The sequence below is a fragment of the Gasterosteus aculeatus genome, chromosome 8, assembly GCF_964276395.1.
Source record: "Gasterosteus aculeatus chromosome 8, fGasAcu3.hap1.1, whole genome shotgun sequence".
NCBI lineage: Eukaryota > Metazoa > Chordata > Actinopteri > Perciformes > Gasterosteidae > Gasterosteus > Gasterosteus aculeatus.
In genome coordinates this window covers 12,670,715-12,698,383 of record NC_135695.1, presented here as the reverse complement: position 1 = coordinate 12,698,383, position 27,669 = coordinate 12,670,715, and the positions used below count along the sequence as shown (strand labels likewise).

At 42.0% G+C, this 27,669-nt stretch overlaps 3 protein-coding genes across 8 annotated transcripts; 2 read left to right on the top strand and 1 right to left on the bottom strand.

Moving 5' to 3' along the window:
• The first annotated feature begins 358 nt into the window (after window positions 1-358).
• On the top strand, window positions 359-11,594 carry LOC120824344 (uncharacterized). Of its 3 annotated transcripts, XR_005712932.2 has the most exons (9): window positions 360-688; window positions 1,677-2,009; window positions 2,609-2,758; window positions 4,153-4,199; window positions 4,295-4,495; window positions 7,041-9,926; window positions 10,051-10,126; window positions 10,413-10,672; window positions 11,159-11,594. XR_005712932.2 is itself a non-coding variant. In XM_040185107.2 (5 exons), the coding sequence occupies exons 1-5, from the start codon at window positions 619-621 to the stop codon at window positions 4,445-4,447; spliced, it is 753 nt and encodes a 250-aa protein (XP_040041041.2). In that variant the 5' UTR covers window positions 359-618; the 3' UTR covers window positions 4,448-6,281. The 3 variants fall into 3 exon arrangements, 1 of the variants encoding a protein (XP_040041041.2); XR_013468608.1 differs by lacking the exons at window positions 10,051-10,126; window positions 10,413-10,672; window positions 11,159-11,594 and having other exon boundaries at window positions 7,041-7,098; window positions 8,913-8,975; XM_040185107.2 differs by lacking the exons at window positions 7,041-9,926; window positions 10,051-10,126; window positions 10,413-10,672; window positions 11,159-11,594 and having other exon boundaries at window positions 359-688; window positions 4,295-6,281.
• Window positions 11,595-13,044: 1,450 nt separating this feature from the next.
• il12rb1 (interleukin 12 receptor subunit beta 1) lies at window positions 13,045-20,959 on the bottom strand. Its single transcript, XM_040185354.2, has 15 exons — window positions 20,746-20,959; window positions 19,978-20,101; window positions 19,106-19,254; window positions 18,861-18,994; window positions 18,738-18,771; window positions 18,335-18,466; window positions 18,145-18,221; window positions 16,879-17,095; window positions 16,650-16,784; window positions 16,358-16,456; window positions 15,839-15,994; window positions 15,496-15,654; window positions 15,337-15,406; window positions 15,029-15,104; window positions 13,045-14,154 (listed from the first exon to the last, which is right to left on the bottom strand). The coding sequence occupies exons 1-15, from the start codon at window positions 20,819-20,821 to the stop codon at window positions 13,843-13,845; spliced, it is 1,950 nt and encodes a 649-aa protein (XP_040041288.2). The 5' UTR covers window positions 20,822-20,959; the 3' UTR covers window positions 13,045-13,842.
• Window positions 20,960-22,476: 1,517 nt separating this feature from the next.
• On the top strand, window positions 22,477-27,566 carry klhl26 (kelch-like family member 26). 4 transcript variants are annotated; one of them, XM_078108255.1, is made up of 4 exons: window positions 22,477-22,794; window positions 23,844-24,026; window positions 24,104-24,187; window positions 24,586-27,566. In XM_078108255.1, the coding sequence occupies exon 4, from the start codon at window positions 24,590-24,592 to the stop codon at window positions 26,165-26,167; it is 1,578 nt and encodes a 525-aa protein (XP_077964381.1). In that variant the 5' UTR covers window positions 22,477-22,794; window positions 23,844-24,026; window positions 24,104-24,187; window positions 24,586-24,589; the 3' UTR covers window positions 26,168-27,566. The 4 variants fall into 4 exon arrangements, with proteins under 4 accessions (XP_077964381.1, XP_040039545.2, XP_077964380.1 ...); XM_040183610.2 differs by having other exon boundaries at window positions 22,535-22,794; window positions 24,104-24,197; XM_040183611.2 differs by lacking the exon at window positions 24,104-24,187.
• The last annotated feature ends 103 nt before the right edge of the window (window positions 27,567-27,669 follow it).

Sequence of the window (27,669 nt, the reverse complement as noted above, 5' to 3'; positions counted from 1 at the left end):
ACTGAAACTAAAATGTGCTACCAGCAATATCCCCCCGAGATATACCACGTGATGTCATGAAATCAGATCTGAACTTCAAAGACCCCAACTTCCTCTACTGCGGTTCAAGTGTTGCCTTGTGTTTACGTGTGTGTGTGCGTGTATGTGTAGGCTGTGTGTATGTATGTTGTAGATATTAGTACAAAAATACTCTTAAAATAATTTGCCGTCTCTGAGTATGAAAACTCACTTGACCAGAGTCCACTTTATCAAGACTTTATTCCATTTTTTATTTGTTTTCTGTGCGTAAAATGTCTTAAAAAAGCGGCTAGCTCTTCCTAAATGTCCTTAGATTATGTAAGTAAAAGCGCCATTCGCTGAGTTCCTCATTGTCTGCACCACAGGTCCATGAACCACTTTGAAGACTTCCGTTGCGGGAGGTGCTTGTAGATAATTTATGTTTGTGCAAGTTCCTGTCTACAGTTTGCTCGTCTCAGGCACACACTGCCAGAACACTACTACTTCAGTAGACAAATCAGACCAAAGGATTCGACACACCAAGGCAGCTCAAATAAGTCAGTAATACCAGCGATTCAAGGGCCGGCTCACAGGAGCTGCAAGCTGCCCGATTCTTCTGTCATGGTTGACCACATTGTCTTAAAGCCTCTCGGGTTAGTTTTGATTGTAACAGCTCAGATGGTTTTCAACGGTAAGCTGTCTTGTTGTTTTACACTTGAGGTTTCACATTTTTACTGCTCTCATCAACTTATTTTGTCTGTTGCAATTATATTTCCTGTCTCTTTGTCGTTACGCTTCTGATGACTTCTAAAATCCGCTCAAATCTTTGTGTCCCAATACATGTTTTTCAGGGGATTCTTGTTTAATGTCTTTTGAAATTGGGGCAACAGGTTCAACAAATGTCAAGTACACTTCCTTGTAAAACTACTATGTGTTATTACTTTAGATTAAAAAAAGAAGGCTGGGTAAGAGTTGCATGGTATACATACCTAACATTAGATCAGTTTTAACAACCCTTAGCGTGTAATGATTTATGATTTATTTTTTAAATAAAAAATGTATTCAATGTGTGAATATGTAACCTTTTCTTATGTTAGCTTTAGCGGGACTATTGAGGCTTTTTTCTCCATTATAATTGTACTCAGCATTTCACTTTCTTATTTAGATAAGTGGGTTAACACACTTTTTCAACCAAAGAAGAAAATAATTTAGCTTTGACTAGAGCTAAAGCTAAAGGCTCCTGCCAGCTATAATGGAGAGAAAGTTTTTGTTGCGGTTAGTCCAGCAGTGAGGGCTCGTAGCGGGCATATCCTGCAGCTTACTTTGGCCCCTTTGAGCCCTGCTTTGTAGGACAGTGGTTGCAATCAATCATACACTCACAACACAGTTGTTTAGAGTATGTTTTTCTCCTTTATTTTTATTATTTTTTTTTTCTATATCCCGCTAGCCAATAGCTATATATTTTATTTTATAACAGTTACATCGTAAACTTGTGAATTAAACATCCCATTTTTCTTGCACTATGTTATGTGTCTTGTTGTCCATTGTCTCATTGTCTTACTGTCTGATGTTATGCAACCGCCATGTCAAATTCCTTGTCTAACATGTTTTTGCAATAAATGTTCCTGATTCCTGATTCTTGATCTCTGAATTGCATCCTTTTTTTTGTCTCCATACAGGCCCCACCACAGTGCAGGTCACCGGGAACCTTGGCAAGAACATCTCCTTTCCATTCACATTTAATATCAGTGTCACAGAAAAGCTTGCAGTTTACTCAACAAACCACACAAAGGTTGCTGAGTATTTGAAGGGCACAACTTCATCAAATGAGGGCGATTTTGACCTCTACCCTGAAAGCACTACTGTGATATGCCACATTACTAATCTCAAACTCCACCACAGTCAAATATACTGGGCCACTCTGTTCATGGACTCAGGACTTGCCATTGAAAGTAATAAGATCCAGCTGATTGTCCGAGGGGGGAATCAGCACGGAAACAGAAACAGCACAGGTAAGATCAGACTCTAACTTTCAGACACCTTTCAGATGAACAACCTCCTTCACTTTTAAATAAATATGTAAAATATGTAAATAGGAAGATTAGGGTCTTCACAACAATACAACTTTCTGTTGCACATATTTCCCTCAAGGTGCCACACTGCTAGCACGGGGAAAACCTTTTACGTATGAATAGGGTTATATGATATATATATATGTATATTATATAGATAAAAATATTCTAGATCTTCAGTGGGAAATGGGCTTCTAGAGGGAAGTATTAATATTGTTTGATCATAGATTGTTGTTCATAATAAAAATTGTTAGAGCTGTTATAACCTCATTTTTGCTTTATTAGAAATATTATTTGGCGCTACACATTTTATTAGTGTGTGAGCAAGTAAAAGGCTCATCTTGTATTTAAAACAACAATAATTATTATTGTACGTTAAAAATGTAATCAAACAATTCTGTTTTAGTTGCTAAGTACAGTCACTCATTCTCCTTTGAACAATTGTAATCTTGATATAATACTAGACATGTTACTGAGATGAAATAATTTCCTGCGGAGATGTTATCTATATTTTTACTATTTCCTTTTAACTCCTACAGTTCCTCCCATGATGAATGCCACCGCAGAAATAGAAGGTGGAAATCATATTTTATTTTCCTCATACATCGTCCTGGTCCTTGTGGTTTCATCTGTGGTGCTGTTGGCTGCAGTACCTCCCTTTTTGATTTGTTGTCTCCTAAGAACCAAAGGTAGGGAAAAATAGACTTCTTCTACTTCTCTGCCACAGATAACTTACTCTCCTCGTGCAGGCTTTGTATTTGCCTTGTCCTAGGCTAGTGTCTAGTGAATTTGATGTTTGACCTGATACATCAAAAACCTGAATCCAATAATACATGTAAGCTGTTACTGAGATTAATTTAGAGACTTTTCACTGTTGAGTGACCTAGTTGGAGTTACTTATTTTCTACATTTTTGAAGCAACATAAAAGGAACATTTGCTTTTCCGTGGAAAAAATTTGCAATAATGTGGTTAGATGCTCAAAAATGCAAACCAGGTTGCAGTTTCACATCCTTTTGATACATGATGACTCACAGCATTTGAGAAGAAGTCCTCCCTCATGGTATGCAAACGTGAATGTATTGTCACAAATGGGTGGGCGAAAAGTCACTTGCATTATTTGTTCACTATTACCAGAGCGTTTTCCCTTTTAGAGACAAACTCCTCTGGCCTACTTTGAGTAGGAACATTGCCTCTCTGAAGTATTTTTTTACAGCCTCTGCAATATCACATACCACACCGTGAATTCCCGTATGTGTGTTAAGAAGCACGGTTTTGCTGACGGTTTCATCAGATAAGGCTGCGAGTCTTCAAATATCACAACAGCAGATCTGTCAGAGGATACTTGATTTTTTTTTATTGACATGCACCGTATAGCACATAGAGTTATGAATAAAAGAATAATCCATAATTAAGCGAGACTTAATCAAACTAACATCAACATAGTCAATACGAAATACAATAGGCTTGAATTTACAAACCTCTGTGAAATTCATTCATCATTGAATTGAATAAGAAAAAAAGAATGTATATATCTATATATATAGTTGGATGAGAAAACCGATCCAGCTCCCATGTGTGTAGGGACTCGGAGTCGGGAGACACATAGCAATGCCCAGTATGAAGAGGTGAACCAGTGAGTCTGGATCTATGAAGTTACCAATTCTTCCACACTTATCAACTCTTTGTCTGTTTGATGAACTATAGTTCATTTTCCGAGTACACCTGTGCCACGTCTCCAGATGCCAGATATAGTTTAGGAAAAAAGGATGACCAAAGCTCCTTAAACACGTGTGATGTCACCACGACTCCAGGAATCACTATTAATTATATTAAGATTTATAATCTTAGTATTATAAATTACTATTACTATTCCTTCAAAATGATAACACCATCTTTTTGCAAGCTGGTTGTTTCACCTCAGCTCTGACCAGTTTGTCTTCCCTTTAATTAACTTGTATTTTCCCCACCATATAAAAGGCAAAGCTGTTGATAAGTGTTACATTCATATCTGCGTCTTGAAGTGATTACATTGATTATTTGCCTGCCTGACTCAATATTTGACCTGTTGTGCTTCTTATGCAGACAAACAAACCACACCTCAACAACAAAGCTCCAATGCCACAGTGCAAGTAAGAGCGCAGTCATCTTTTTTCTGCGTCTTTTCAGCTATAAACATCAAAGTAAATATTGAAAACATTCACCTTGACTTTGATCGTTGTTACAGGAAACACTTGAGGCATCCAACAATGCACCCGCTCCCCCGCTGGTCTACAGCGTCCTGGATTTTCCCAAAAGATCTTCAGCAGTTTTGGAGCTTAATCCGAGTGATACAGAGTATGCTGCTGTCAGCTACCTCCCAGAACAGAGACGAGTGTGACATGCCGGTGAACCTAAACCACCAAGTGTCTCTTGTGTTTGGGGGAAGGTATGCAAGATCACGTATATATCTTTTTTTTTTGTAGTGTGATAATTGCGCATGTAGGTTTACATTTACAAGCAAAGAAGTGAGAGTTCTCCTTTGGTCGTGACTATTTACAGTAGATTATATGTGTCATTCGATCGAAATGTTTACAGTTGCTGCGGCAAGCCAGCAAACACAATGTGACGGTAACAAACCAACATTTTGATTTGGTTGGTTTGTCACAGGGTCATTGTGAACTGAACTCTTAAAGGCAGAGGCTGTTTCTGTCACGATATGGGTTTGTTTCCTGTTTTATTTTGTAGTTTCCTGCCCCTTGTGTCCCTGGGTTAACTTCACTTCCTGCCTTGTCCTGTCATCCCAGTGATTGTCTGATTGTATCCACCTGTGTCCAATCACCTGCACCTCACAATGTATTTAAGCCCTGTGTGTCATGTGTCCTTTGTTGCTTCATTACGGAATGTTAATTGTTCAACCCTGATCCCTTAGTGTCTTTCCTGTTCCTGGTTTCCGTTCCCTTAGTGTCTTTCCTGTTCCTGGTTCCCGTTCCCTCAGTGTCTTTCCCTTTCCTGGTTCCCGTTCCCTTAGTGTCTTTCCTGTTCCTGGTTCCCGTTTCCTTAGTGTCTTTCCTGTTCCTGGTTCCCGTTCCCTTAGTGTCTTTCCTGTTCCTGGTTCCCGTTCCCTTAGTGTCTTTCCTGTTCCTGGTTCCCGTTCCCTTAGTGTCTTTCCTGTTCCTGGTTCCCGTTCCCTTAGTGTCTTTCCTGTTCCTGGTTCCCGTTCCCTTAGTGGCTTTCCTGTTCCTGGTTCCCGTTCCCTTAGTGTCTTGCCTGTTCCCGTCTGTGTTTTTCCCTCTCTTTTTTTGAATTTTGACTATTAAAGTCCCTTTTTGTTTCCATTTCTGCGTTTGAGTCCTGCCTCCACCTACAGACAAATGCCATAAACGGACCAAAACGATGACGCGGTCCTATTTCCTGTATAGTCAAAGTCTGATATATCTTAGACCTCGACTGTTGTCCCAAAACTATTAACAAGCTGAGAGCCACAGACACGGTGGGGAATTCAGAAAGTATTGAGAGATGGACGAACACACACATAGAACTTATTGATAACAACAAAAAAAGAAGGTCAGGCTTATCCATTAACCACCAACTGACACCAATGCTCCTACAGCATGTGTGTCCAGCACATACATTTCTCCAAATGTATGATGTGTGTTGAAGAGAGATGGCTGACTTTTTTAAAGCTTAATGATATTTCTTACAAAAATGAAGTTCAACATTTCAACTTTTCTTAACTTTGCTAAAGAAATGTTTATGACTTATTATTATTATAATTTTCAACATGTTAGTGTTACATCTTCAAGAACCCCCTTTAGTTTTCAGGTTGAGTCATTTTTAGCGTTCATCACAGTTAAACTCAATGTTTCCACTGTTAAAATAAACAGAATCGAGGACCATTAGTTGAATGAAAAAGGGTTAAGAAATGGTGCAATTGTATTTGTAGGTCTCAGCTCAACAGTTGCATATTTGTGAAAATGACTCTCCATTTTGTGTGATGTGACAGTTGGAGAGGATTGTTTACACATTCGATAGCTATCTGACACGATCTAAATGCCATTTTCCACTGCATGATCTCTAAATTCTCTTTTGATGGGTGCTATTCTGATTGAGATGTCAGACAATGTTCTTATATATGTCCTCATTTATGCCATATGTTGATGTAATTAATGTGTAAAATTCATGTAATTCCTGTATTTAGTTAATAGAACACATTAAATCACAAGTGACGAACATGCCAGTTGATTATTTATCCCAGATGTTAGTTGTTATTCAGGAAGGGAAATACCCACCCAACCCTTTAAATACTTGGCCACAGTCCCATACAAACAAATACAGACTTTAGTTTCTTATCTGCTCTGAATACATTGTTGGAAAAATATCAAATGGGATTTTTTAATGTACCAAGAGAGAGTGAATGTTAAAATAGTTTTAGCTGTCAAAAAATGTTAAGCTGCATGCTGCTCATTAAATGGTCAGTGTCCTGGATAAAATGTCCAACAATACTAATACCCTCCTGTACCTGTGAGTGTACCTGGGTCCCAATGACAGTCAAAAGCTGCTCACCAAGCAGACACAATCACACTGGTTGAGTTAAACTTCAAGTTTAGCGGTTGTTTAAAGAGCACGCCGCTGGTGGTCAACCATGCAGGTCGGATCCACTTTGCTAAAAAGGCTGTTTTCAAGCAGTCGGGCCACGTTGGGACTGGCCCATTGGTAACCAATCACGAATGGCTTCTCAATTATTTTTTCTGCAAAGTCAACTCAGTGTTGTCCCTCTGGCTGCATAAAGGTGCAGGGGTTCAGCATTTAATACATTGAAAACTCCTCAAAAAACCCTCAGAAAAGCAGTGTGCATAATTATTATTTTCATTGTTATGATTTCAGTACAAGCCTCGAAGTTAACCCTGCTGCAATATAGGTTATGTTCATTTGTATCAGTTTCTCCACCTAACTTTTCTTACTGTCAATCACAACATATTTTGTAATCACAGACTATAGGCTGGATTATCTACTGGACAAAGACGGCGCCTAGACCGTCAGTGGCAACAGGTGAGCTTGAGTGACGACTGACCACCGGCTGCATACCCTCTGGTCCTGGACAGCACACATCTCATGCCAGGTTGTAATGCTTCCCGTCAGGGTGCTTTCCTATTGCTCCACTTTAAATTGGTTTGGGCACCGACACAGAGGAATCTTTCTAGCAAGAAGGGAAGCTGTACCTTCTATTACACGTGTTGTCTCCACTTTATCTGAAACTATAACTAATGGTTATGTATAAGATGCAGGGATTTTTATTTTTCAAACACAAATCCAGTAGCTCAAGGTAAAAGAAAATGTACTGAACTTCTGAAATGATGACATTAACGTGAATACATTTGTTAGGAAGGTTAGTTCACCGCTAACTTTTGAAGAAGTGTTTTCTTAGATTTTTCTTGGGATCGTTCATCCGTCTGTTACCTCCCATTTCAATCTTTAGTCAACAAAAAATATCCCAACCCACAACAATGGGAATCTAGCTCTTAAATATCTGAAAGCAGTGTAATGGGACATTGATGAACAAGCAAGAAGGATCCTTCACGAGTTATACCAAGGCCCTCAAGGCATGTTTTAATGAACATATCAAATACTTTCAATTATAATTATTACGGAAAAATGTACCCTGTTAGGAAGTCTCCAAAGTTACAATAATAACCTTAAAAGGTAATCACAAACTGTTTCTGTCTTCCACTTCTTTGAGGTGAAGCTGGACTGAATTTTCATTTGCTGGAGTGCATGTTTTTGTGCTCAACCTTTTGCACTTTGCGCAACATAACACCTACCTCCCCCGTCCAGAGGATGGGGGGAGGTAGACACGGCTTCTCCATAACTGTGCTATGAACAGTTGCAACAGAAGCATTCAAATCATGATTGCCAAAACAGCCCAAATGAAAAGCATTTTTTCTTCTTTTTCATGTTGATTGTAGATCTGTATATATAGATCTATATAGCGATCTATATACCTATAGATCTATAAAATACAATCAAGATATTTGCATACTGTGTATAAGCAGTTTGTCACCTTAGGCAGGTCACATTTAAGGGGAGGAACTCTGTAAATCTTCGTGTAGCTACTTTTTGTTGTCGTGTAGCTAGATCTTGTTTTATACATTCAACATCAGCGGAAAGATGGGAGGTTTCAAAAGTCACCTAAATGCACCCAATTGTTTGGAACCAATTTCCCCCATTACTATTCCTAAATATTCACACCTTACACTAATCTTACTCATAACTTAGAGATATGTAAGTGGTTGCTAGGACACAAACCTACTTGCATCTGTTTTTCGTTCCCGGACCAAAACCAATCAAAGATATAAAAAATCTCCTTTCAACGCCATCTTCTGTTTCTTCATCCTGTTTTTGGAAGACGTAAAGGAAGCAAAACTATTTTTACTGATTATTTTTACATATTTCACATCCTCAGACGGCGCCGAGGCCAAAAATTGGGAAATGAAAAACGGCCAATGTCTTTTCCGTCAGTCTTTGTTGCTTAATTTCTGTTGGGAGTTTTGTTCCTGTGACTTGTATGCTGTGTTAGCGTCCTGCCTTTGGACTGTAATCATTTAAATTCTTCGATTATGTTAATTTTCCGCTACTGCTTCCTTTCTTTAGCTGCATTTGGGTGATTCTACTACATGTACTCCAAAACATAAGATCTCTTATTATAAACTCAACCTGGAAGTGTTAGAGACTCAGATGGAGGAATGTTTCCCTGGTTACACACCTTTTCTTTAACTTTCATAAGAAAAACCATGTCAAAACCAACATTTGAAGTACATTTGCAAGTAATTTCAGTGAAAATGCCTTTTCTGACAAAACTACTGCAGAAGGGAACCTTACCGCTGAAGAGAAAGTGAAACTCTTTGCTTGAAAAGCCAAAGCTGCAGCCGACACTGGTATCTAGTGGCAGGTAAAATATCTAAAACCAATCATTTATCAGGCACAACATGTAATTTAAGGCATGACAAACATCTGGACCAAAGTATTATTCATACATGGGTGTTTTTTCACAATGATTATGATTGAAAAGATGATTCTCAGATTCTGTTAAATAAAACAAATGAGCAGGCATCTGTTCTGCCATCTGTTGGACAACGTCTGTCACAACATGGGACAAAGTAAGCCACGCTCAATATAAGGTGAGTACAGGTATTCCAATAAAAACTGTGTCTACTGACTTAAAGTCCACGTGTCCTACAAATAAGATTCCCAGCTGTACAGTACTAACCCTTGCAGGGTGTTCATCGTTTTGTTACTCAGTCGGTGTTGTGGGGCTATTTTTGGCGGTTTTAATGCAACAAAATCAAAAAATCCCAATTAGAAGCAATATAAACAGAAAATATGGTTAATATTGGGGAGCTCATGCCTTTTGAACACAAAAGTCCAATGGACCCGAACCATGTAACATGCAACACATATGTAGTAGAAATGTGTAGGGGGGGTTACGGTGCGCGGTCGCTGAAAATGTGTTCTGATCTATGTTCTTCGCAGAAAATGTGTTTGAATAAATAATGAATTATATTATTTTTGTATTGATAAAAATCCCATAAGTCCCTAGGACACAAACACCATACAAGGGTTAATATACACACACACACACACACACACACACACACACACACACACACACAGTTGTAAATATTCTTCCCAGCACATCACTTTTGTCAAATGTCAGCAGTCTGTCTGTGGTCTATGGCGTCAGTTTAATGACAAAACTCACACTCGGTTTTGGCAGTGTGTGGGCGGGAACCAAAGGAGGGCGGGCTCTTCTCTGATTGGTCCTGGTCGTTGAGGCTTTGACAGAGTCTCGTAGGCACGTCACTCACTTCAACCAAACTCCGGTAAGTAGCTACATATATGTATGGTGAAAACTCATATTTAATGACGAACCGAAGTAACGGTACCCATTAAACCGGTTTTGATTAAATACTGGTGGTGATTAGGGCATTTGGTTTAAATTCACAGATCATAGATCTTCTCTGTGAGGTGTACCCAAAGTTGCGTGACCTAGAGCGGGCATGGATGTTGCACAAAGCAATGGGTAAGAGCAGTTAACATCTTTTCTGTGCTTTTCTATATTATCTTATTAACTGCCATCTACATGGTTAATATAAAATGTCATAACTTCGCACTCTCAAGCACACACACTGACGATGGTTTAGGCCGAAACACGTCTGTGAATAAACTGGTCAAAATAAGCACGAGACAAGCTTGAGAGTGCGTTTTTTTTCTACTTTAAGTTAATAGTCTTTTTCACTCGCACCCTAAATCGCCTTTACTTTGGAAGTAGAGTGCGCCTATCCTTACTAATATAAAATTTTAAACAGGAGGGTCTGGACAAAGGCGACTCATGTTAGTGTCACCTGACGAGTCTGGTTACACCGGGGCTGGCCTAGTGAAATCCTGGGGAGGCAAGGGGTGCCTATATATCATGCCTATCCAGCATGTGCTGGACACATCTCCCCTTCCCTTTTCCGCCATGGAGTTCAGCGCCATGCCCAAGGCCAAATGTGTGACATGCCACCAGGAGGTGCCATTGCAACTCCTCAGCCTCCATGCGGAAACATGCTGCAATAATATTGAGGAGGTACAATTAATTGCAAGCTTTTCACTCCTTGGCATCACAGAACATATATTGATGTCTCTGTTTATATACAGTGTCAGGTCTTTGCTCTGTTTTTGTCCCTTGCTTTTACTTTGTTTGTCCTTTTATGTTACTTCCTGTCTGCCGTTGTTCCCTTCCTGTCTCTAGTCCTTGTACTTCCTTGTTCCTGCCATGTGCTCCCTTGTTGTTGTCCGTGTCTCCACCCCTCACCTGTTCCCAATCATCACCCTGTTCGTTTGCCTGATTTGTTTCTCCTGTGTCTTGTTAATTCCCCTTGTTTAGTTCACCTGTGTCTTGTTGTCTAGTTCCCCCTTTGGTATTTAAGTGCAGTCTGTCTTGTGTTTCTTGTTGGTTTTAAAAGCATTGTGAGTTATGTCCTGAATTCCTGCTCTGCCTTGCTTTGATATTTTTGCGCTGCCTGTGTTTGGGTCCCTAACATATGATCTTCTTTGTCTCTGAAAAATCTAGTGACACGACCGACAATCACAGGGGGATGACAGGACAAGGCAGGAAGTGACGTTACCCAGGGAGACAAGAAGCAAGAAACTACAAAATAAAACAGGACATGAACCCAAACCGTGACACAATGCATCTTTTAATAAACATATCAAATACTTACAATTATAATTATTCCGTAAAAATGGACCCTGTTAGGAAGTCTCCAAAGTTACAATAATACCCTTAAAGGTAATCACAAACTGTTTATGTCTTCCTCTTCTTTGAGGTGAAGCTGGACTGGATTTTCATTTGCTGGATTTAGGGAGCTCAGGCTTTTTGAACACGAATGTCCAATGCACCCGAACACCATGTAACATGCAACACGTATGTAGTATAAATGTGTTCTGATGTATGTTCTTCTCAGAAAATGTGTTTGAATTTGAAGTTTGAATAAATAATGAATTATATTTTTGTATTGATAAAAAATCCAATAAGTCCCACGGACACAAACACCATACAAGGGTTAATACACACACACACACACACACACACACACACACACACACACACACACACACACACACACACACACACACACACACACACACACACACACACACACACACACTCTGTTGTAAATTTTCTTCCCAGCACATCACTTTTGTCAAATGTCAGCAGTCAGTCTGTGGTCTCGATGTGGGAAGAGACAATGCATTGACTGTCACTGTGACGTTCCACCCAACGAGGCCACAGCGAAAGAGTACAGGAACCAGTTACAGGTCTCTAAGTGCAGCGTTGTGTGAAATGCTCCCCACTGTCATCACTTTGTGCAAATCAACATGACATGTTCCAGTTTGAAAAAGACAACAAAACAACAGCAGCGTCAGCTCGTCTACTTCCTCCTTTCCCTCCAGAAACTCCTCGAGTGTGTCGCGTTAGCACAAAAGATTCCAGACTTCATTGAATTCTGTCATGAGTGCAGGGAAGGCAGGACTCAAACGCAGAGTTTCGAGAAACAAAAAATACTTTAATAGTCAAAAATTCCAAAAAGGGCGGCACGGTGGCGCGGTGGTTAGCACTGTTGCCTCACAGCAAGAAGGTCCTGGGTTCGATTCCGCCCAGTGGCCTTTCTGTGTGGAGTCTGCATGTTCTCCCCGTGTCTGTGTGGGTTCTCTCCGGGTTCTCCGGCTTCCTCCCACAGTCCAAAGACATGCTCTGGGGATCAGGTTAATTGGGGACTTTAAATTGCCCGTAGTTGTGTGAGTGTGAGTGTGAATGGTTGTGTGTCTCTGTGTTGCCCTGCGATTGGCTGGCGACCAATCCAGGGTGTACCCTGTCTATCGCCCGAAGTTGGCTGGGATGGACTCCAGCCCCCCCGCGACCCTGTGTGCAGGATAAGCGGTTTGACAATGGATGGATGGATGGAAATTCCAAAAATCAAAGGCCAAGGGAGAAAAACGCTCACAGGAACCAGGAACACTCAGACAAGGACTTCGGGACATTCAAGAATGACGCGACAAGTGACAAGCAAGGTTATTATCGTTAACGAAAACTAACGAAAAAACAAAAACGAGGTGTGATTTTTTTTTTTTGTTAACTGAAATGAAAATAAAAACGAGCCTTTATAAAAAAAACGATAACAAACTGTATTGTGTCTTTACAAAACTAACTAAAATAAAATAGAATCATAGAGAAAATGTCTCCGTCTCGCGCGTGCAAAAGTTTGTCTCCGCGAGGTATTTGCTTGCTTGCGAAACGTGAACTTCGTTGCTCGCGAGGAGAATCTCTGCTCGCGCTCGAAGGAGTTTTCTACGTGCACGCTGTTGTTCTTTTTGACAGTAAGGTGGAGGCGGTGCTTTCAGGGTCCGATCGATGCCGCGAGGTGCGTCCGCTCCTGTCGCCCCCTCGCCATCCACGCCTTAAATCTTCGGCTGCTTTTAGAATAACTTATTTTTAAATAATGAATTATATTATTTTTGTATTGATAAAAATCCCATAAGTCCCATGGACACAAACACCATACAAGGGTTAATACACACACACACACACACACACACACACACACACACACACACACACACACACACACACACACACACACACACACACACACACACACACACACACACACTGTTGTAAATTTTCTTCCCAGCACATCACTTTTGTCAAATGTCAGCAGTCAGTCTGTGGTCTCGATGTGGAGAGAGACGATGCATTGACTGTCACTGTGACGTTCCACCCAACGAGGCCACAGCCAAACAGTACAGAACCAGTTACAGGTCTCTAAGTGCAGCGTTGTGTGAAATGCTCCCCACTGTCATCACTTTGTGCAAATCAACATGACATGTTCCAGTTTGAAAAAGACAAAAAAACAACATCAGAAGTTGCTTTGATGATCAGTACTTCAGTGATGAGTACTCCAGTGTTTCACTCTGCGTGAGCTACCTTTTTTTTTTTTAAGGTCACTGGTCTTTTTTGTGACCACCACTTCCCCTTACGTTCCACAGGCGCAAATGCCTTCTACCCACCCTGGTTCTCTGTAGTTGCACGTTTCACTTTTGAAGGTTTGTACAGAATGTTGTGCCAAGTAATGTAATAGATGTCAACTCTTTCACAGGTTACGTCAAACCTTTACCTTTTTGAATTGAAAACGTGTTCATCTAGTCTTTGGTGCGCCATTCTGTGCTGCGAGGCAGTTACACCTTCATTTAATATTAAGGCGAGTCTGTCTTGATGTCAAAGACCAGGCCATTCCTGTAGATCAGCATGGCGATCTCGTTGTCTATTTGTTTGCGATCATTCATTTCTCCTCCTCTGGGGCTCCGCATCGCCTCATCCGTGGAGCCAAGACACTCGTCACTGATTCCTTCCGACATCATCGAGTCAACCCTGTCGTCCAGGTCGCTGCCGTCGTCCCACTCTCGTGTGAGGACGGTGGTCTCCTCCGCGTCCTCAGGGGCAGGCTTGACCTCCGGCAGATGGTGCAGCGTCAGCTCGTCTACCTCCTCCTTTCCCTCCAGAAACTCCTTGAGTGGGTCGCGTTATCACAAAAGATTCCAGACTTCATAAGCACAGACAATGACTGTAGTATTACATTCTTGGCCTGCCGTCCTGTTTGATTGCCATATGGTAGAAATAGTACAGATTGATTTACTGTCCACCTAACCATGTCTGATAAAAGGATCAGAGTTCAGAGTCGCTTTGCCTTTGTAACAATGAGAAGCTTCCTTTAATTAGATGCTACTTCCTATGAAAGTAATAGTGTGGCCAACTCAACACACAGCGTTCAGATACTATCAGAGTGGTTGCTTTCTGTGTTTTAGCTTTAGGCTTTTGCCTTTGCCCATTTACACATGTAGCCCAATCACCTCACCCGCGCTTCTCCACCTGCACTTCAGCCCCTCGCCAGACTCATTCTTTGATTTTTCATCTTTGATTTTGTTAATGACACGTTCAGTTGTGTCTCGCTTACGCTTAAATCTGATGCCTGAGATCTCCTTTGTTCGGCTCCTGCAGCTCTTCATGACAATGCATTTCCCAACCTCTTAATGAACGCAGATGTATTATCAATTGTTTATATACAATTAAACACCTCCCTCTTGATGGCAAGTCAAGATGTTTATTGGCACAAAATACGTTTTGCTAAAACGTTTTATTCCTACGACCATATGGAATTACATTTTTTTAAACTTTCTTACATCTTACAGTTTTTCTCACATAGTAAGTGGGAAGAGAGTCATTATTAAAAGGTTAAAACCCCAAACTTCCCCACAGGTGCCTGTGACTCTACAGAAAACTTCTGCAGTCCACAAATGACTAAGGACCAATTCTCAGGGTTTATTAAAGAGCAACAAATTCACATCTTTAAATGAATATCCCTTGTAAGTACTAGTTTCTTACCCCACTTTCTGGTTGATATGGGTTGAAATCTTGAACAACAGGTTTTGGCACGTGAGGGAAGATCTTGTTTTGGATTCTAAGTGAAGATAAAACAAACTCAAATAAACCAAATTCCTAAAAGCTGCTATTTATGGAATTTATTCAGTAAAACTGAGCATTGAATAAAAGCAACACGTATAGAACGCCCTACTGTTCAACAATTCAAACCATCATAACAATTTCATCTTTCACTCCTTGTGCATACCTGTGTGTGCTTTATCAATACTTGAATGTTAAACTGTTGAATATTTACAGAGAGGGTCACCTACCTCTTCAAGATGCAGGTGCAAATCATTGTAAGGAAAAAGAACAGAAACAGCATGCCCACACTCCACCACACTAACAAAGAGGAGGAATCTGTTAGAATCTGCACTCCTGCCTCGTATTTACTTTTACACACAAGTAGAGTGATTTAGGATTTAACATACCATGCATCCATGAGTCCTCGGGGAGTGTGGAGATGGTTACTGTGGCTTCAGGTCCTTTTCCAGCACGCGTGACTCCAGCTAGGACGATGTCATATTTACCTCCCGGTAACAAGTTTTCCACATAGTGTTCTGTCACGGAGGCTGATATGTTACGGCACTCTGATGAAATTGAGATGTGGGAAAACATACAGTTGCATTCATGTGCTGAGTGATAAGGAAGTTCAGTTGTCTCACTGGCTGAACATTTGACATATTATTCAATCAGAATAAACTATATCTTTTTTTTTTCTTTCATTCAGCTCAACAAAATGATTGTGCAAAAAGCTACAGAGTGACCTCGGACCTTTAACCTCATCTTGTGAAGGGACTTTCAGGATGCAGAGGGTGTAGTGTGTGAGGAAACCTCGCTGGTCCGCAGAAGGGATTTCTTTCCATGACAAGTTAGCAGAAGTTTTTGTTTCTGTTAAAGAAGTAAGGTCCTGGGGTTCTTTCCGTGGAACTAAAGAAATAACGAAAGAAAAATGTAGATTTGAAAAAAAAACCACAATAAGTGGGGACAAACTTTGTGGTTGTGTTGACCTCAATGCGCCGATCTGCACTCTGCACAGTGTCAGCACCTCAAGGTGTACATAACCCTGAGCACCGGCAACATGAGACAGATGAATAACCGTGTCTCATCCTGGCAGGTGATGTACCCACATGTACATGATGAAGTTATAATCGCTTCCACACAGAGACACGAGAAGTACACATGTTGAACACTGCCGGGAAATTTTCTCTGAGTGTTCAATGATGGCGCTGACCTACATTGTCACGTTAAAGGCCTGTGCGTATTTAAGTGCATTGGAATAAAGAGACTTACCGCCCTCTTTTTGATAAAAGAAGCACATTTTAACTGTCTGTGGTTTCCCATCGGCCCTCTTGTGTTCAAAGAAAAGGTAGCGAACATAGTCCGTTAAGTCTGTAACAGAAACAGATTCATAGTTTGTTTGCCACAGAAAATATTTTTGATTTACATTACATTGGAATAACAAAAGAAATATAGCACGTATAAATTGATATGATGAATTCAGTGTGTGTAGGATTCTTCTTCTCCTTCGTCTGAGCAAATGTGATGAAGCGGTGTGATTGGAGGCGGTTTAGATAAAGCTTACGCTTTCCTATTTCCCCCCTCTTCTTATTCTTCATTCTGATACGATTTTGGGACATTGTGTCTCCGTCCTGGTGCTCGTACCACTCACGGCAAGTTTTCCTATCAAACTTTTCATCCAGCGCCGTTTTGTCACAAACTGCCGGGGGAAAAACGACCTTTAGGGTCAACAGAAGCACGAATACACATGATATTTAACACACACACGCACACACACTCACACTTTGACCTACTTGTTAAACCTGCAACAGATTCGGTCGGTATTTGTACGATTGCTGGTGGAGAAGACCCAGCAGAGTTTTGGGCGAATACCCAGATGTCGACGGCAGATAACGAGACATAAATAGTGTGCGTTGAACGGGTGGTATTATGGTCTTTCTTTTTCTTGCAAGGACATTGACGATAACGCTGCGTGTCGTTAAGGATGTACCACTTTGCATGTGGCATCGCCTAAACAGCAGAAGAGACAAACGGCAAACTGAGGGCAGTGCAGCCAGGAGGCAAAAGGTAAAGAAGAATTATAACACACAATGTTGGTCCTGACGTAGAAAGGTTGGAGCAAAAAGGAGGTTCATGAACCAGATTTAATTTCACTTGAACTGGGGGGTTGTAAGTTAGTACTAATGTCTTTTTTCAAGTATTTTGTGTCAATCAGTGCTGTTAAAAAAATATGGTGAGTCAGCAATATTTTCTAATTGTTTCATTCTATCCGGTTATGCGTGCTGCTTCCATTACAGTTAAATTACAATGAATCAGCTTAATAACCAGTATAAATGTTCATACTGGGTGCTTAATAAGTTGACATATTATTCATGCTCTGTGAGTTTTTATTTTCTTCTTCAGGATTTAATTGCACTTTTTGAAGGTCAAATAAAAAGACAATAGTGCTGAAAAAGAAATGTAATGGAAAAGATTTCAAATGCTTTTATGAAAACTATAATATAAATTAACTCCCTGAAAAAAATATTTAAAGAAAACAAACAGCATCACAACATCTGACTAAGTTACCACTTGGTTCAAAGTTTGTCTTGCTCATTAATCACAAAAACATCTCCGTTCTTTGCAGTAAGATCTCAAGGTTTTCATACCACATTCCGTAACGCCTGGTGTGGGGATTTCTCCATTCTTCTCCCCTGTATTCTCTCTCTCTGGTGTTTCCCTCTATCGACCCCAAACCCCAACACACAAACCTGCCTGCTTCCCTTTTCCCCTGTCAGATTGTTCTTCCCTGTAAGTGCTCTACGTATCATCAGGCTGTTTTTCAAGCTCATCAGATACCTCCTCTGTATTCTGGACCTTTGCCTTTTCTGGATCTTTGATTATTGCAAACTCTTTACCCGCCCTGACTGTTAACCCATGTATGACCTCCTGCTGTGCAATAAATACATATTTGCACTCAAGTCTCTGTTCTGCCTCTGCTGTATAAATAGTTTAACAGTGAACATTATATGAGCATCATCAATTTACAGAAATTGTAGTATTTCCCATCACTGGCTTACCTTCCACTCTAGTGTCACCTTTCGGGTGCGATTTAAAAGCTCTGTTGTTATGGTGACTTCGGGTTTGTGTTCAAGCTCTGCAGTTAAAAACAAGACATTTTTGAGCAAGCTATGTACTGTGTGTTCGTTTATATTCATTTTAGTTTGAGACCAGAGCAAAAGATATATGCACTCAAATCTATGACTTCACCTGCAGGAACAGTCACAACTGGAGACCAGTCACTCCACAGAGAGACGAGGTCCTTCTTAGGGCCATTATACCGACATCTAACTTGTAGGAGGTAAACTGAATCCTTTGATAGATTTGCAAGAGTAAGATGGTCTGTTCAGATAAAGAGAAGAAAACAGAGACATTTCATTACAATGATAGATTATTTATTTATTTTTCAGAATCAGCAAAAGTAACATAAACTAAAACTGAAAACGCCATCGCTCATCAGTAAAGTAAGATTGAATGACAATTGAAAGCAGTGGACTGAAACCAGTGGTAAAATGGTTTTGTTGGGACCTCGGCCTAAGAGCTCATATGAGAGAAGGCGGATTAAACTTTCTATTCAAAAGACGGATTACAAAAAACAAAAACGACTACTCACTGAATGAAGACTCAATGGCGGCATCTGTTGTTCTCTGTAATACGGATCAAAGGTTAAATATGGTTACAAATGTAAAATAAACTACACTGGACACATTAAACTTGGTGAGACAATCGGCCTCACGTTTTCCCAGGTGAGGTAGTCACTGCGTCTGAACAGGACCTCGCATAAAACTGGATACCCTGCAGCCGTCCAGTTTAACGTCAGGTTGTTTTTGGACCAGGACATGCCTATGTTTTGTGGTGCTTCAGACTTAACTGTTGACCAAAAAAAAAAAGTTCTACATTAACTTTCTACATATACTTTTCGCATGTTCAACATTGTGACCTTCTGTGTGCGAGCCTTTAAATGAGAGGAGCATACAGTACCTATGCGGCTGAGCACCACCGACCTATTGGTCGACACGCAGCTGGAGTTTCCTACGCGAGCTTCCACCCAAATGTCTACAGGATAACGTACGATGATCAATTCTCGCCTGAGGGAGCACGTCGTCTTTGAGGTATTGAACTTTTTTTCTCTGCAAGTAGACATTTACAGTGGGCTTTGAGACTCAAAGTGCAGATCAACTTTACATACTACACGGTTTTGTTTCCCTTACAGCCCTGCTTTGTCCTAAGGGAACAAAATCCTGCTTCCAGCGTGTCTAAGGCCCACAACTTCTCACGTTGTTATGCGCATTACCTCCAACAGGAGGATCATGCGTCCGGGGAGTGAGTGAGTGTGCACCTCGGTGTCCAGCCATGGCTGATCTTGTTCTGCGGTAGTAAACCGCTTAACAGTGTACCACTTATGGAAAAAAAACAACATTCCTTATAAACTGTTTAAATTGCAAATAAAAATGAATACTCAACTAATATTTCCATTTACATGCAACTCAGCTAGTGAGTTTATTTTGTTCGTGGAAGATCGTATGACGGTACCCAAGTCACTTGAGTCAAGAGGGGCGGGTTTGCCAATTGTCGTTTATTTAATTGAAGTTGCAGACACCCATGTGGGAGCTCTGGGTACACTTGTAGTTTCATACGTATTTTGCAGATTTTGTTAACTTCTGATAAAGCCAAGCTCGCTGTTTCCTCTTTTGCGGTATTCATGCTAATCCAAGCTGAGCTAACTGTCTCCTCTGATGTTTATTAACTTGACGTCTAACATGTGTTACACTCATGGGCATACACAAAATCAACATGTCAAAGTTCAGTCACCATTTCAAAATATTGCGTCTGAAACAAAGAATATTACTCACCCAATGTGAATGTCAAATGTCACATTAGGATTATTTGTCTTCGTACTCCATTCACAAATGAAAAAAGTGTCCTCAATGCGTCTTTTGAAGCACTCAGGAGTGGAAGGAGGTTCACATGCTGACCCTGAGGAGTGACACATTTCATAGACTAACAGCATACAAACACATAAAATGCAAAACCGAGTAGGACTGCAACCATGTGAGTTTACTTGTGAGTAAAAGTTTATACAGTATGTTGTGCTTTCTGTATTTTGTTATTTAGCAATGTAGATAGGCCAATAACAATGACAAGTTATTTAATAAACCTTTACATTTAAACTGTTCACTTTTTTCAAAACGAGGTGGCATCCTTTCTAAAAACCAATCGTGTCTAGTGGTTTAAGCCGTCCCTTCTTTTATGTTATTCATGCGTCTATAATTCAATTATTTTCTAAAAATTCCATATTTTTACACTGATTGAATAATAGCAATTGAATCTGCTACAAGCAATGCTGCGACTGTCAAGTCAGTCCAAGCACTCAACCGGTTTGTCTCATGTGCGGAGTAATCTTAAGCTGCAAACTCAACACGGCTGCACAGAGCCGTGCGCTGCGGATTCAGATGGAAACCGCACGATGCTGATAAGCTCACCAATATCTGGTGGCGGATGTTTAACTTATACTGAAAAAGAATTGTCACTTTCATATGGAGCGTTTTGATACGATCTCTATCAGATTGAGGTTAGCAGTAAAAGTAATCATTAGGTAAAGATAGAGGGTATTTATTTACCTTGGCTGACTGTTATAAGGAACACAAGCACAACAATGTGTTCATGCAGTGAGCTCCTGCCTTTCAAAGTTTCCATCAGGCGTAGTGGAAAGTCTCGAAGACTCGTTCTTCAGCCTGTGAGAGTCCAAATATTTAACCTGCCTTCATGTAACTCGGTTGTCTTTCTCAGAAATACGAGAGGTTTCATGTCTCTCCGTTTATATGCACTGCAGCTAAAAACCACAAGTGTCGGGGGCGGGGGAAGGTTTGGGTTTGACACCAGACAGACACAACAGCCTTCAAAGTTCCTTTGAAACGCTCTCTGTCAAAGACAGACTGTAAGAGACTGGAAACTACAGCAGCCAGCGTATTTACCTTCTACCTTTCTGCAAAGCACAAGTATGTTGAATACCCATGTTTCTGATACAAAAACACAATTCACATCAACATTTCTAAATCACATTTCAGATCTTTCAAAACTGCATTCTCAATCAGGCTCCGTTGAGTTTAAGCAAACAAACCTACTTGGTTGGGTTAAGTGTGATATTGTGTTTTGGGTTACCATAAGTAGCCTAGGTTACCTGAGTTAACGTAGTGTGTTTAAAGTGTAATCTCCCCACCTGGTTCTGGGTCTTCCCCGTAGCCTATTGCTAGCTCGCCGTGCCTTGGAACACCCCCCAGGGGGGCGTCCAGGGGGGCATCCTTACCAGATGTCCAAACCACCTCAACTGGCTCCTGCACGCGCAAAGGAGCAGCGGCTCTATTCGGAGATCCTCATGGATGGCTGAGCTTTTCACCCTGTCTCTTAAGGGAGACATTGTCATGCAACATAACTGGTTATCATTCGTCAAAATATCAAAAATACTGTATATTTTAAATAGCGCTGAACAAGTGGCCTCTGTACATAGAAAGGATTAAGGAGGGGGTTAGGGCAGCACATGTAGCCCAGGTTTCCATTCTGAAATATATATAGCCTCTCTATTTAAAGCTTTCTCTGATGCTCATCTTGTGGTCTTGGAAACGTTCATTCTAATGCAACTCCTCCGTATCTTATATCCTCATTATTTATGCCATTTCCCATTATGCAAAGGTACAGTTTCATATGAAATCACTTGCACTTTCATTTTGAAAAAGTAACTCCTGTAATAAAATAGCACAGGAGAGGAGCAACAGAACACTGGGGAAGGGTATTCAAAAAACAATGTCTCCCTGACTTTGCTAAACCATGTTATTTCATGCCTAATCCATAACCGAGGCCTTTATTGATTAATGCACGACAAAACGTTTGCAGCCACGTTACTTATACTGGAACACAAATGTGTTCAAAATACTGTTGACCTTGACAATATCGAATTCTCTAAGAACCCAAGAAATTAAAACAATAAATTGTCTTTGCGACAAAAGCACTACAGCTCTTTTTCAGACATTTCTTATTTGCTGAAATAATTTAAGGTAAAGTGCTTTTTGCGGATCATACATTTGCACTATCGCTTCAGTAAGGTAAGGTTCAGTAAGTCCCTTGTAAGGTTCAGGACATATTAAAAGTGGTACACACAGCTGGGACAATGCAATGCAATGGAATTGTGGCTCATTTGTTCATGTGTGTTTCCTCACTTTTCAGCATTTGCACTTTCCCAGATTATGTTTACACTATTGTGTTTAAAACCTTTTAATCACGGATATGAAAGAATTCCCCATAATTGTGTATCTCATTAAGTCACTTCCTCCACCGTTTGAGATCGTTCCGCCTCAGTTCACCGCCGCGCGTCCCAGCGGCGCCCCCCAGCGGCCGGTCTTTGTAAGCACGCAGGCGGGACGTTCCGCAAGCAGCCGGCGGGTCGGCCTCGTCTTCACTGCGTCTCACCGCGGGACCCGAGGGACGCGCCGCCGTCCTCCGTCTCAGCCCCATTGGGCAGGCTGTTCGCAGTACTTTTAAAACAAAACAAAAACATGGACCGGCCGTCGACCTCCCGGTAACGTCGCTGAAAGATGCTCCATGCATTTTGCTCCGCGCTAGAAGATGGCGGAGTCGGGCGGTGGGGATTATGCTTCGAAACATCCACAGAGCAGGTGAGTGGAGCGGGCGGAGGGTGCGCGGGGTCGTCGGTGGAAGGACCGGTGCCTCGGCGGTGCCTTGTGCGAAGAATTCAGCGGCTCCGGGCGCCGCGGGCGCGTTCAATGCCGGCTGGGAGGTGCCGGAGAAGGGGCTTTACTCCGGGAAACACCGAGGAGCGGTCCGGGCCTCCACGGTCCCTCCTTTTTATGTCTAACTTTATTCGAATTAACTGTAAGGAATGGAGGAAGGATGGAGCAGTTATTAAAGAAGATTCCTGGTGTTGAGCAGCAGGTGAACTTGAAGAAATTTCTTGAGCAAGTTAATTGTTGCAAGTTGATGCTTTCACGAGTCTTTGGTAAAATGTTGATGCAATAACGGCCACTAAATAAATGTTATTGTTATCATTAGTTTAGCTTTTCTGCCAACAGGAAACCAATTGATAAACAAAGTGGAGAATTGTTAACACAAATGTTTATATTTGAATGTTGGAGAAGAGAATGATTCATTTAGTATGTACATCATGAGGGAGGTGTCTATTCATTAATATAAGGATTATTACCTTTATTTGAATTATTACAATCTCCAGTTCTGTTTGTTAGTGAAGTTCAGTCCAGGTAGTGAATGCTTTTTCAAACTTCTATTTCTATTAAAAAAGTTATTTTTTACTCACCGCGATCAGCCAAAGTGTTTTCATTCTGCACACTTAGATTTTGTTTATTCTCTACATACATGTGTCAGTTGCGCCTCTTACCGGCCGATTCATTGCTGTTTTTGTTACATAGTCTAAACAAAGCGATACAATTTGTATTGATAGCTGTTTCTTTCCCGTGTGCAGAATTGTTCTTACTAATGCGAAGACCTCGTACGCCACAGATTGCATTTCCCTCTTGGCTGACTGTGGCAGATTAGATCAAATTTCCATTTCAGTGCTGCTGTGCACTTCTGCTACAGACACGTACAGCCTGCTCGGCCAGAATATTACAGCTTCTAACTGTATTCAGTATATTTAAGAATGCTCAAAGTCTCAGAATTGATTATGACAAGGCCCTTTCCTTCTTTCCAGTATGGCTAACAAGAATAGCATCCTGTGCTGTACATTCTCCGCCTCAGGCCACAGTGCCACGCTCCTTCAGGGCTTGTCGGTCTTGCGGGCTCAGGGTCAACTACTTGACGTTGTGCTGGCCATCAATGAGGAGCGCTTCCAGGTCCACCGAGCTGTGCTGGCCGCCTGCAGTGATTACTTCAGGTCAGTCCGACTCCCAAGACTCCCCACCCACCGTTTGCATTTTATATTGGAAGCACTTAGCCGATGCTCTTATGCAGGGCCGTTTACACTGAGTGCACGGCGGGAGTATCCTGCAGCTCACAGATCAACTGGTAAAAGCGATTCAGTTTGGGAGACGGAAGGTAACGGAGGGTGAGGGGCATATTCTGAAACTCGCAACAAAATGCCAAATGATACTGACTCTGGCTTTTATCAAATTTTGTCTGTAATCCAAACCTTTGCACTTCACTTTCCAGATTTCCTAATGATTATAAAAGTTCTAGGAACACGCATTCCGTAATGATAGATTATTTAACACAAATTGGATGAATGAAGAAAACGGGTCTCCATGACTCCAAAATGAAGCCAAACATATGTTTTTGCTGGCCTTTTCTCATTAGTTGGTTTTCAGTGGACCTGAACCAAACAATGCAACTGTTTTCCACTTCATATAAGTTCTGTGAAGTCAGACAAAGTCAATGCTTGCATTAGGAAGGAACAGACTTATCCTGTAGTTCCCCGACTTGTTCTTGTGTTACAGAGCCATGTTTACTGGAGGCATGAAGGAGTCCAGTCAAGACACCATTGAGCTGAAGGGTCTCTCCGCCCGTGGCCTGAAACATATCATTGACTTTGCCTACAGTGCAGAAGTCACTTTAGACCTGGACTGCATTCAGGATGTCCTCGGGGCAGCTGTGTTCCTCCAGATGGTCCCAGTCGTGGAGCTCTGTGAGGAGTTCCTCAAGTCGGCGATGAGCGTGGAGACCTGCCTGCACATTGGCCAGATGGCCACCACCTTCAGCCTGTCTTCCCTCAAAGAGTCGGTGGATGCCTTCACCTTCCGCCACTTCCTCCAGATCGCGGAGGAGGAAGACTTCCTGCACATTCCCGCCGAGCGCCTCGTCTTCTTCCTGCAGAGCAACGAGCTGAGGAACTGCAGCGAAATCGACCTCTTCCACGCCGCCATCCGGTGGCTCCGGTACGACGAGTCCCGCCGGGCTCAAGCCAGCGGCGTCCTCTGCCACGTGCGCTTCCCGCTCATGCGCTCCTCCGAGCTGGTGGACAGCGTCCAGACGGTGGACATCATGGTGGAGGACGTGCTGTGTCGGCAGTATCTCCTCGAGGCCTTCAATTACCAGATCCTCCCCTTCCGGCAGCACGAGATGCGCTCTTCGCGGACGGCCATACGCTCCGACGTCCTGTCGGCCATCGCCTTCGGCGGGACGCCCTACACCGACAACGACCGCACGGTGAGCAACAAGGTGTACCATCTCCCCGACGCGGCGTCCCGTCAGTTCAAAGAGCTGACGGAGATGGAGACGGGGTGCAGCCACGCTTGCGTCGCCGTCCTCGACAACTTTGTCTACGTCGTCGGGGGGCAGCGCTCGCAGTACCGCAGCGGCGAGGGCGCGGTGGACAGCTGTTTCCGCTACGACCCGCATCTGAGCCGGTGGCTGCGCATCCAGCCCCTGCAGGAGGCTCGCATCCAGTTCCAGCTCGCCGTGCTGGGCGGGCGGCTGTACGCCACCGGCGGGCGCAATCGATCCGGCAGCCTGTCGTCCGTGGAGTGTTACTGCCCGGGGAGGAACGTCTGGAGCAATGTGGAGCCTTTAAAACGCAGGATTTGGGGTCACGCGGGGACTCCCTGCGGAGAAAAGCTGTACGTGTCGGGGGGTTACGGCGTCTCCTTGGAAGACAAGAAAAGCCTTCAGTGCTACGACCCAGCGTCGGACCGGTGGGACTTCGGCGCCCCGATGAACGAACCCAGGGTGTTGCACGCCATGATCGCCGCCGGCGATCGGGCGTATGCTCTGGGCGGCCGCATGGACCACGTGGACCGCTGCTTCGACGTGCTGGCGGTTGAGTATTACGTCCCCGAGAGCGACCAGTGGACCACCGTCAGTCCCATGCGAGCGGGGCAGTCCGAGGCCGGCTGCTGTTTATTGGACAGGAAGATCTACATCGTCGGGGGCTACAACTGGCACCTGAACAACGTCACCAGCATCGTGCAGGTGTACAATGTGGAGACTGACGAGTGGGAGAGGGATCTGCACTTCCCAGAATCCTTTGCTGGCATCGCTTGTACACCGATTATTATTCCACAGAACACGACACGACAATAACCACCCGACCTGCGACTGTGAAGGTTTGAATCCTCGTGCTCTTTCTGCTGGCCATCGAACCGACACAAGGTGTTGACGTTACGTAAGCTACCGTTGTGCGACTTTGTGTGTCCGTCTCAGTTCATTCTAGGAAAGGACCTGTAAGGCTGCTAAGCTGCATTTGATTTGAAGCTGCATGATTCAACACACTTGTTTTTGTCACAGTGTGTTGAATCCTTCACGCAACAAATTCTGGTTTTAATGTTCATAACAGCAGGAATATTTTCTTTTTGATACCAATTCAAGCTTTAGAATGAGAGTTTGAAAGGATCGCTGTGAAAATAATTTTCAGTCGTTTCCTTTTTGAATTCTATAATTTATTGATTGTCAATTTTATCCTCATATGAGAAGATGCAAGTAATGTTCCTGAATAGCATTAACTTAATTTTCTGCAGTTATTATTTTAAAAAAAAGATTGTTAATAAGTTCTACCATTCAAGGGCTGAAGTTAAAGACCGGACATTTTTGAAGGAAAGTTGATGTGTTTGTAAAGGTATTATTCAACTTGACCTTTGTTAGGCATTTTGATTGTTAAGTTGTCAGTGTTTTATTATTTATTTTTTTAGTTGCAATGTTTTGTAAGAATTTGTATTCAAACAACTGAGATAACTGAAATCTCATGCTTTCATGTGTCCTCAAATGTTCTCATAAACAAATGCACAGTAATGATCGCACAATTGAACACGAGTCGTGTTTGTGTTTTGCCCGGAATTGCATATTCCATGTTAACGGGTTGTTTTGTCTATTAGTGATATTTTTTGGTTGTTTCCTGAGCTGAAATCTCAAGCGACACCCTAATTGTTGAATGTTGTTGTCGTCGTCGTCTCCGCTACATAAATCATTCATATGCGTGTTCAGGCTGTAATGTCAGTCGTCTGCTGCTCTTTATGTTACACGTGTTAAATCTTGTGTACCGTGTGCGTTTCTCTCTTAATAAGCGCAGCGTGAAGGCACTAACGCAGTTTTAATACCTAAACTATTCTCAAAAAATGATTTTCCACCCAAAAACTACCTAAATGAACCATTTGCTCTGTTTCGCACATGTTTTTATTTTGACTACATTGTTGCAATTTACGAAGCTTTATTCATCACAGATCTGATTCTGCTGCTGAAGTCACCGTTATACTTAATGTGTGTGTGTTCTGCGCCCTATTAAATGCAATCATCAACATGATTGTGTCCATTTTAAAACCTGTCTCTCCTGTTGCCTTAGTGTGTGTTTGTCTTGTGTAACAAGTACCTGTAAAAGCACACGATATTGTTGAAGTGCAATATAACGGAAACCGCTGTCGTCAGAAGGAATGTAGACATTTATACATATTATGTGCATCATTAAAGGTGTATCATGTTTTAAAAAGTACCCAAGAGCTTGCTCTGTTCTTTCTTTTTGGCTGTGTACGGTGTGATGGACCACCAGACTGGGGGTGCTGTGGTTATGTGCTCTGTTGAGTAAGACGGTCTAC